At 37.5% G+C, this 11,120-nt stretch overlaps 3 protein-coding genes across 3 annotated transcripts; 1 reads left to right on the plus strand and 2 right to left on the minus strand.

Annotated features, from left to right (window-relative positions):
• Window positions 1-3: 3 nt before the first annotated feature.
• Window positions 4-1,769, minus strand: LOC148285452 (uncharacterized). Its single transcript, XM_088224980.1, has one exon. The coding sequence runs from the start codon at window positions 1,749-1,751 to the stop codon at window positions 153-155; it is 1,599 nt and encodes a 532-aa protein (XP_088081106.1). The 5' UTR covers window positions 1,752-1,769; the 3' UTR covers window positions 4-152.
• A 746-nt stretch (window positions 1,770-2,515) lies between these two features.
• LOC148285453 (uncharacterized) lies at window positions 2,516-5,285 on the plus strand. Its single transcript, XM_088225048.1, has one exon. The coding sequence runs from the start codon at window positions 2,649-2,651 to the stop codon at window positions 3,672-3,674; it is 1,026 nt and encodes a 341-aa protein (XP_088081174.1). The 5' UTR covers window positions 2,516-2,648; the 3' UTR covers window positions 3,675-5,285.
• Window positions 5,286-8,885: 3,600 nt separating this feature from the next.
• On the minus strand, window positions 8,886-10,632 carry LOC148285454 (uncharacterized). The gene has a single exon (XM_088224989.1). The coding sequence runs from the start codon at window positions 10,534-10,536 to the stop codon at window positions 8,974-8,976; it is 1,563 nt and encodes a 520-aa protein (XP_088081115.1). The 5' UTR covers window positions 10,537-10,632; the 3' UTR covers window positions 8,886-8,973.
• Window positions 10,633-11,120: the final 488 nt, after the last annotated feature.

Here is an 11,120-nt window from a genome sequence, read left to right on the forward strand (position 1 = left end):
TTCAATAAACTGATTTTAAATACTCCTTCCAACAATTTATACTGTCAGTGTTTGTCACTTTAATTTTAGACAGTTATTTTGCTCTCCTGTAAAGCAGTCATTTTAGATTTACGCACTGTTAGAACTTGTGTCAGTTTTGAAATGAAGCATAACTATTTAATGACTCTTCTGTCCGTGTAGTCACCCACTCTGTAGTGGATCTTGTGAATTCGCATCATATGTTTATTAATATGGCAGTTTCTTTTGAATTTCGCATCACAAATTGGGCAAGCGAATTTTCTTTCTTCACTGTGGGACAACATGTGTTTTTGCAATGCGGGATTATCGTAACATCTATAATCGCACACCTGACATTTGATGTTCTTCTCTCCCTGGTGGATATTCATGTGGCCGATGAGGGACCGCTTCAGACGGGTCTTGTGGCCGCAGAAGTCACATTCGAACTTCTTGGGGTCGGTGTGCATCTTCGCGTGCAGGTTCAGGTCCGCTTGGTCGACAAAACACCGCTTGCAAAAACTGCATTTAAAATCGCGAATGTTCAAGTGGCGCTTGATGTGAGTCTCGAGGATGCTTTGCGACGAGAGCTGCTTGCCGCACATTTCACACATGTGAGTGGAGCTGCGATTTTTGACGCGGCGAGTTTTGACACGGCGAGCTTTGGCGCGAAGAGCGCTCGAAAGGCGAATTTTCGAATGGGGAATAGCCGACCGGGGATTATTTGAACGGGGAATAATCACACGGCGAGTTTTTGCAAGAGGGATATGTACACGGGAAGAAATTGCACGGAGCTTATTTCCATGGTGAGTTTTCACATTGGGAATAATTATAGAACGGATTGTATTTGAACGAGGAATTGTTGCATGGGGTATAATCGAACAATGAGTATTTGCGCGGGAAGTAATTGTGCGACGAATATTAGCACGCCGACTACTCTGCTTAGGATTATCACCTCCTTCGGTCATTTTTAATATCGACGAGAATCCAAAGTAGTCGAAGTTAGACATGAAGGGCACATCCACCGAGCAAAACATCTTGTGAATTTTCATGTAATGCAAATTGGGAATAGGTTTATGGCAGACATCACATTCAAAATATTTCTGTCGAGTTTGGCGATGCACATGTCTGACGTGCGAAGTTAGAAGGAACTGATGACCAGCAGAGAAGGAACACTCTGTACAGCTAAACACATTTTGTTTATTCAGACGTTTACACTGAATATTCAATTCACGTCTATCGGGCGTAGATAAAAAATTACTTAGAGCGGTGTCGTCGTTTTCTTGAGTTTTCGAGGAATAATTCAATTCACTCGAAAACGGTGATTTCTCATGACCGACAAGATCGGCAAGTTCGCAAGAGGGTGATTGATTAAAGGAGTCACTATTAATGTTATCTTCCAGCTCGTAATCGATCCACTCTTCGTTAAACGTCTCTTCCTTCACGGAAGTCGGCGCCTGTGGCTGTCCAGAACCGCCGCAGGACTTCCGCAGGAGGGAGTCGGCGAGCTCGCACCGGAGCCTGAAGCTGTTGGCAGCCCCCAGGTCCCCTAAGCACTGAGCGCAGATGATGTTGGGCAAGCCGTCCTGGCGGTCTATCTGCACTCGCGCACACGACATCACCATGGACGCGATGCAACTTGAGTTAATCTGGTCGAAAACGCATTTGGACATTTTTATATTTTCAGTCAGGCAAATTCGACAGAGCTTTGTTGATCGTTTCTTCAGAATATTTTTCGCATAACATTCTGTATTCATGTTTTATCACATTCGAACTGTTTTCACGCGTTAGGTCATTATTTATTATTTCAAACGTCAAAACAAGAGAAACGCCATAGAAGAAAACGAAATATCGAAGCTACCGATGAAAGTAGTCGACTGAAAGCTCGAATGCTGTAATGTAGTCGAATGAATTCACTCAGAATATTGGGTAGCCTCCTCCAAAGCCAAGGGTAAACATCTTTTCCAACTGAAACCAAATGTAACAGAAAAGCCTTGGTTTTCCAAAGTGATTCTGAACAAGTTTGAGACATCCTCCATATGCAGAATGCGCATTGGGCACTGCTGCAATGGTTCTCACCTGTTCAGAATCCATGTCCGGGACTCTGCCATTTGCGAATGTCAGCTAGATGAGGAAGATTTAAACCATATTTTTTTTGGATGCCCCATAAATGATTGCTATCCTGATTTCCTATCCGACCTCTCTGATATTAATATCCCATTCCCTATTCATATTTTAACTCTCCTGTCCCCACCCAATAAACGTGTATTTAAAATCCTATGTAAATATCTAGTTGTAAATGGTGTAAAGCTGTAAATATGTTTTATTATTATATGTATATATTATATTAAATACTAACATACTAACTTGTACATATTATATTACTAACACATGTGTATATATATGTAAAAAAAAAAAACAAAAATACTCGACACTGGCCAGAACACCCGAGTTGAGATGTGAAAAAGGCCATGAAAAAACGAAGAAGAAGAAGAATGTAAAACTATTACTAGTTATGGTTTATGGTTGTCAATGTCAAGGCGGCAGATGTATTATTGTGGTTGTGTTTATAATAAATGTTATTTATAGTGTTAAAGTTATGATAAAACCAGTATTTCTCGCCTGTAATTTACTGAATATCTTCATCAAGAAATATGAGTTCAGAATTCCGTATTACAAGATTTATGGTGAAAAGTTCTTCGGAGATATGTCGACTTTGTTTGACTGAAGACATTAAACAATCCAAACGTATTTTTGACAAGAGAGAATCTAGCACTATCGCTTCCATGGTGATGTTGTGTGCGCGAGTACAGGTGGCCTTCCGGGACGGCCTGCCCGATATCATATGTGCCCAGTGCTTACGGGACCTGGAGGCTGCAAACAGCTTCAGGTTCCGGTGCGAGCTCGCCGACTCCCTCCTGAGGAAGTCTCGCGGCGCTGAACAAGGGAGCAAACGGACTCAAAGCTCCGAGGATGAAGTGTTCAGCGAAGAATGGATTGAATCCGAGTTCGAAGATATTATTGGTCAAGATGAACCGAGCGATCCTTTAGCCACAGCTTCCACGTGTGGGCTTTCAGAGGATGCGAGTTACGAGAAGTCTCCACTAAAAAATGGATTTTGCATTTCCGCTCGAACTCTGATGAGAGAAAAAGAATGTACCACTAATGCAAATGACGGTAAATTTTGTAATTCATTACAGGGCAGTAGTTACCCTGCGCCTCACTGTGAAAATAATAAAACTGAAGATGAGTATTTGAAATGTGATATTTGCCAAACAATCGTTCAGAATGTGCATTATTTAAAAGTCCACAAAATGTTTTGTTCTGCAGAAAATCCCTTCGACTCAAATTATGACTACTTACAAAAATACAGTAAGATTATAAAAACTAAAAGAATGGAGTTAAAGGAAGAATTTATCGACAGTGACAAACCTGTTTGCTATATCTGCAGGGAGCAGTTTTCTTCTGAGGACCATCTCCAAATTCACATGGATGTCCATGTGGACACTTGTTACCTTTGCTGTGAATATTGCCAATGCGTTTTTGTGGACAAGGAGAGACTAAAAAAACACTTGGAATTTCACAACAACCGTAAAATGTACGAGTGTGACATCTGTGGATATAAAAATTCTAAGAAGCAAGCTTTGATCGCCCACCTGATCTTCCATCTTAAAGAATAGTTGTAATCAATTTTAAAAGACATTTCGCACCGAAAGCAATCCTTCAACATACCGGAAAACTGTTTTAAAGACCATTGGTCTTTGTATCGGTTTCGTTCATATTAAGAAGCCATGTTTTATGTCAGTGACCTAATTACGCTTTAAAAATTTTCAATTTCATAAATTACAATGAGGAACTTCAGCCCTACGGGAAATTTCAATTTAAAAAATGCTTTCTTACGTGCGGTAAAAATTAGAGCAGTAAATTATATTTAAATTGTAAATTGTTGTATGTAAGAAAAAAATAATATTTTAATAAAAACAAACTACTTTGAATGTGCCATGTTAGATCATATGAATATGGAAGATTTCCAGTTTACGGTAATTCAACGGACCGATCCGAAGAACCGACCGAGAAGAAGCGAAAGAGAATTTGAGACGAAACCAGTTGTTTTATTTGAAATTTTATTTTTGTAAATTTTATTCGTTCTAAAAAATATTTTAATGTGCCAATATGTCTTCTTGCTCATACTGATCATCGTGGTTTCGGATGTGACAGGGTTTAAAGAACACCCTGTATAATACCTCAAGGGCACTTTACAGAGTGATTGTATAAAGAAATCAATTAAATTCAACAATGTTAGAGTATGTCCAAATGCTTGCAGACTGGCTGGATTTTCTCCCTAGGGAGTTGTCCATATTTAAATTTGTTGCAACAGAAAGGGAAAACATTTTCGAGAAGGAAATATGGAAGTCTAGGCATCTACAGGGCTTATGACCTGTCTTTGGCTGGTTTAAGTGGCCACTTTACACTCTGTTACTGCGATACTATTACTAGTCCTTTGGTGTCCACTAATCTCAAACCTGTTTGAAAAAAAATATAGTTTTATACTAAGATCTGATACTGAATCGGGTTGTGGTCCTGTGGCTAGTGTCTCGGACTCACGGAAATCTTTTAGGCGTTCACATCAGCGAGACAGTCAGTGCTCGTTTCAACCAGCTAAGACAAATTAAGTGTATCCGAAAACATTTACCCAATGACGCGGCCCGTCTTTTAGTAAACGCATTTGTGATATCAAGAGTCGATTATTGGAATGGAATATATACCGGCTTACCTAAATAAAAATGGAGCGATTGCAGTCCATTTTGAATGCAGCTGCCAGGTACGATCATATTACACCGTTGCTTCAAAGTCTTCACTGGCTACGTTTTCCAGAGAGGGCCGAGTACAAGCTGTGTTGGTTAATGTACAAGGCGATGCATAACAAGGCTCCTCAATACCTGAAGGACCTCTGCGTTCCGGACGAGCTGGCAGATAGGCGCCTCACTCTCCGCTCAGCCTCCTGTTCTGCTGTAGGGAAGGTGATACAACCTCATTCACGCAACCGGAGTTCCAAATTTGGCGATAGGGATTTTGCAATAGCCGGACCTTTGGCGTGGAATGCTTTGCCTTCAGAAGTTCGAAATTGCGCAACTGAATCCCTTCTCAGAAAAAAATTAAAAACTTGTTTATTTGTGAAATTGTTTCCTGACACTAAAAGTGCTACTTTTTAGATGTAATTGTTAGAAGTACCATATTATGTGTAATACATGATTTGTAAAATTTAACTGTTAGTAAATAGTAATTAAGAGTTGGCCTGTATTTTTTTTATTTAAGTATAATGTACAGCGCCCTTGAAGTGGTTACTCACAAAAACAGCGCTATAAAAATTGACGAAATTTATTATTATTATTAATAATCATCAAACAGCCATTTCTGTACACTGCCGAACATCAGCATCCCCCATACGTCCCTGTCTTGCGCTTTCTGCATCCAGTCACCAGAAATTCAGCATCATCTGACTATTGTGTGGGGTCTCCCTCTACTTCTTTTGTCTTTGCGAGGTCTCATCTTTTAGTCTGGCAACATGTCCATTTAAGCTCAGCCACCCAACTACATTCGTTACTCGTGACCATCTACGTATCTCGGTGTTTCTCATCTGGTCAGAGTTTTATATGTAGCATGACTCTTTCATGTTTTCTCTGTGCTACATGGAGCTTCCTTATAGTCGATTTGGTGAGTGTTTCACAATGAAATTCCATCGAAATGAAAATTTTAAATAAGTCTTATAAAATTTCATCTTACTGGAGAGATTTTTATTTTATTCAGAAAAAATATTACAACAAAATACAAATTCAATAAACCCAATGGTAATAACATAAAATAATAAAAACAATTCTTGTGCACCATAATGGGATGTGATATTGTGTTTTCAATGAGTGACATATAAAAAAGAATTATAAATACAATTTTTAATTTCTTGAAGGTTTTGTATTCCTGACTGTACTTTTTCTTAACTTTATTCATTTATTCCTCTGCAAGTATATTGATGTTCATTTGTTTTTAATTTTGGAATGAAGATATTACCTATTTTTCTAGGTCTCATACTGATATTTTGTGATGTAGAAACATTATTAAATATGTTGTTCTTATGGATCTGAAGTAAACAATTGAATTGTGCCCATGTAGAAGGGCACATACCATGCAAAGGGGAAAAAACCAGTTTTATTTAAATGCAAAATGGTATATACATAAACAAGGTACCATTGACAATCATTGAATTTGGTGAAAGAGCATTGTTTTTTTTTCTTAAAAAAAAACAATAAAATTAACTCAATAGAGCTTTACCTAAAAGTTTTTATTGAATTACTGTAAAAAAAAACATGTATACCCTCTATTAAATTCTTTTTATAAATCATGAATTTCTTTTGGGCAGTGGAAGTCGACTTTTTTTTTTACATACAACTTTTGAATTTTTTCAACCGGTAAAATATTTGTTCTAAAAGCACCACCTCATCCGATTATTACATACTGTAAATACAGATTAAGCTAATGCAAAGTAATTTGATTTTAATCTTTCGATCGTGAATATTTTCTTTTTTTATTTAATGTTCACACAGACTTACATTTTTAAATTTAAATTAAAATATGCAATGATTTTCTCCCTCCGTGAGGACCTGTGGTTATCCACAGCTGCCACCTTCACTTGGCTTGAGCCATCAGTAACATGATTTAACTGTATGGTCCCACACATAACAACTCCCTTCAGAAATAGCAAGAAAATGTAATAGCTACGAAAATATTTAACGACCTCCAGACATGTCAGACATAAAGGATTCAAAATACAGAACAAATTTTAAAAGAAAAATAACTGTACACATAAATTACTCTAGCCCGTTTTTTAGAAAAATATAGGTAGGCACTATTAAATGCATGATTATCCATGAAAAATGTTTTTCTGAATTCAATTAATACATATATTTTTGTATTCTTGTAATAATTCATATAATTTTTAATGCACATATATATTTATTTGTTTATATACAAAAAAGAAATTACAGTTTATCTAGTCCTACTGAACTGCATGACTGCAGTTTGTCAGTAGATGCTTATTAGTACGAGCCGATTTGTTTTTTTTTTGTTGCATAATACAATTTTAAGAGTGACAGAATGGTGCGCAATGTAGTCCAAATTACGCGTGTAAAATATTTTTCCAATTGAAAGTCAACTTTTGTCTCCGGATTGGCCTCAAAGTTTAAAAATATAATATTACTACAAGTTGAGATTTTATTTAAATAGTAAAATTTTCCTGCATGAAGAATGTGTATTGTCCATAAATGATACAAAAATAACAGAGGGTCGAATACAAACTCTGTTGGCTTATGTATAAGTCACTGCACAACTCTGTTCCGGAATATCTAAGGGAACTATGCATTCCAGATGAACTAGCTGACAGGCGTCTCACGCTTAGATCAGCTACGTCTACGGCGAGAGGAAAAGTTATTATACCTCTACGCAAACAGCGCACTAAATTAAGTGAACGCGCATTTGCGGTCGCAGGCCCTATGGCATGGAATGCTCTTCCAGCAGAGGTGCGAGGCTGTGAAAGTGAAGTAATGTTTCGGAAAAAACTTAAAACCCACTTGTTCTCTAAATTATTTGAATAAATCCGTAGGATGTGACAAAAAAAAAATTGTTTCATTAAATTACAAATTTAAAAGCTTCAATTAAATTTATTTAACAATAGAATCACTATGTAAAGCGCCCTTGAGGTATTATATTACGAAAATGGCGCTATATAAGTTATTCATAATAATAATAATATATTACTATATATTTAGGTTCAAGTGACATTATGGATTTGTAGGATATTTTTTATTAATATCTACAATTATCTGTCTTATAATTTTTATATTTAGTTACAAAAATGTACTTAGTAAATTAAGTAGACTGTTTTTTAAATTATTTTCCTTTTAAATTGGTATAACTACTTATAATTTCAAACACAAAAAATCTTCATCTTAGAACAGGCTAACCTAACCCAACCAAAGAACAGTCCATATTAATTTACAAATGCACTAGTGTTTTATAGATTCCTTGGTAATAAATATACATGCAATAAATTTATAAATAAAAACAAATAAATGGTGGATCAAACCACTTCAACAGTAAATAAGGTGCACAGTTCGAACCTCAGAGTAATATGTCGCACCTGCTTAAAGAGAAGCCCTTTGACTCTATTGCGTAGAACAAAAGCTATAATATGATAATTTTAAGTTGCCAGAATTTCACTCGTCATTGCACTTTTAGTAATCTAGCTTCAATAGGTAAATGTTATCAACTGTCAAATATCCAAATTTAGTAAATGAGGTCTAGAATTCCAACCGTCCATGCGCTCAGTAGCTGCAAGACTTGTTGTTATCTAACTTCTATTTTTATAAATTTGTTTTTTATTTCATTTTTTAAAATATCACTAAAACTCTAAACTCCATAGTCAAATAAAAAAATAGAAATGTAAATAGGGGCTAGATTTCTTATTGTCCATGCGCTGTGTAGCTGCAAGAGGTGTAATCTAGCTCCTATATATCATAACTGGAGACGAGAAACAAGAATCCTAACCGTCCATGCGCTCTGTAGCTGCAAGACGTGCTGGGATATTTATTTATTGTACAGCGCCCTTGAGGTGATTTTCACAAAAACGGCGCTATATAAATGATCCAAATAAATAATAAAAGCGTTCCTAATTTTTGGTTTGGTTTTTAGTTTAACAACAAACGTGTTACAGACGGTTTTGATTTGCGTTTAGATTCATAGACTGGTTTCTGGCCATATGGGCGACTACCCAGTGGCGTATTATTACTCTAAGGTTCCAACAGCCCGTACACTCTGTACGTGCGAGTGTTATAATATAGTTTTTATTTTTATAATGATTCATCATAAAGAGTTACGAAGTTTTGTAAAGTTCAAATTATTAAATAGAAATTTTAGTCAAGACGAGTATTATTGTTTGATCAGACGTCTGTCCGAGTAATCACCGACTCTATACACTATTTTGTGAATTCTCAGCATGTGTTTATTTATCTTTGAATTTACTTTAAATTTGGCATCACAAATTGGGCAAGAAAAACGTCTTTCGTCAGAGTGTGACACCATATGCATTTTCAACGCCGGTTTGTTGATACACCTGTAGTCGCAGAGTTCACACTTAACGTTCTTCTCCCCCGTGTGGATCATCAGGTGGCTTATCAGACCTCGTTTTAATCGAGTCTTGTGGCCGCAGATGTCACATTCGAACTTCTTAGGGTCGGTGTGCATCTTCGCGTGGAAGTTCAGGTCCCATTGGTCGACGAAACAACGTTTACAAAAACTACATTTAAAATCTCGAATGTTCAGGTGACGTTTGATGTGGCTTTCGAGAATCTTTCGGGACGAGAGCCGCTTGCCGCACATTTCACACATGTGTTTGGAGCTGCGGTTTTTTGCGAGGCGAGCTTTCGCGCGACGAATGTTAGCGAGCTCTCTGCTGCGCGCGGGATCGTCACCTCCTCCGGACATCTTCAATATTGACGCGTATCCGAAGTAGTCAAAGTTGGACTTAAACGGCACGTCTGCCGAGCAAAACATCTTGTGAATTTTCATATAGTGTGAATTGGGGAGGGGTTTGTGGCACACATCACATTCAAAATGTTTCTGTCGAGTTTTGCGATGTACATATCTGACGTGTGAAGTCAGTAGGAACTGATGGCCGGCAGAGAAGGAACACTCTGTACAGCTGAATACGTTTCGTATATTTGGATTCGCACTTGTACGCTGAATATCCGATTCATTTCTTTCTGGTGTAGATAAAATAATATTATTACTAAGCGCAGTGTCGTTTTCTTGAGTTTTCAGGGGAAAATTCAATTTACTCGGGGACGGTGATTTCTCATGACTGACAAGATCGGTAGGCTCGCAAGCGGGAGATCGAAGTAAGGAATCTCTTTTCACGTTGTCTTCCAACCCGTAACCGGCGCTTTCTTCGTTGAATGCTTCTTCCTTCACAGAAGTCGGGGCCTTTCTCTGTCCAGAACCGCCGCAAGAATTCTGTTCTTGAGTTTTAGATGAAAAATTAAATTCATTTTGATCCTGCATTTTCTCGAGGCTGACGAGATCAGTGAGTTCGCAAGAGGACGGCTTGACGAATGAAACACTAATTACGTTGTTTTCGAACTTGTATTCGATCCATTCGTCGTTAAATGATTCTTTCTTCACAGAAATCGGCGCCTGTGGCTGTCCAGAACCACTGCGAGACTCCCTCAGGAGGGAGTCGGCGAGTTCGCACCGGAGCCTGAAGCTGTTGGCAGACTCCAGATCCCCTAAGCACTGAGCGCAGATGATGTCGGGCAAGCCATCCTGGCAGGCTATCTGCACTCGCGCGCACAACATCACCATGGACGCGATACAACTCGAGTTAATATTGTCGAATACGCATTTTGACATTTTTATATTTTCAGTCAAGCAAATTCGACAAAGCTTCGTCGACCGTTTCTTCAGAATATTTTTCGCATAATATTCTGTATTCATCTTTTACCACGTTTACAGTTTCCACACAAGTATTAGGTCATTATTTATTATTCCAAATGTCGAAACACGGGAAACGCCATAGAACAAAGTGGAACAAAGCGGAGCACCGAAGCAGAGATAATGTAGAACTATTGCTACACCGAAGCAGAGATTGTGATTTGTAATATCAACACCACCTTAACTCAAGGCCTAGGTACTGAAATGATGAAGGCCATTTTTTGACGTTCGTGATCATATTTCCTTCACGTAACAAAAATGATCAAGATACGCTGTGATTGGTGTACAAATTCAGTGCCCTATGCACCATTAGGTGCGGAAAGGGAATGATGATACAGGTGAAATTAAATACTTGTAATTCGTAGAAAGACAGTTTAATTTATTTATTTTTAAACTCGCCTTTACAGAATGAGTACCATTTTACATTTTGTTTTGTGGATTATTTACTATCATTTATCCAAACCACACATATTCACATATTACAAATAAACAGAACAAACACGATTAATTTATAATGCGTGTAAAATGACAAATATCATGAAAATATACATAACCATATAGTAAAGCATAAGAGGTTATTATGTCTA

Source organism: Micrasema longulum, unplaced genomic scaffold (assembly GCF_059751315.1).
Source record: "Micrasema longulum isolate JH-2025_06_02 unplaced genomic scaffold, ASM5975131v1 h1tg000034l, whole genome shotgun sequence".
NCBI lineage: Eukaryota > Metazoa > Arthropoda > Insecta > Trichoptera > Brachycentridae > Micrasema > Micrasema longulum.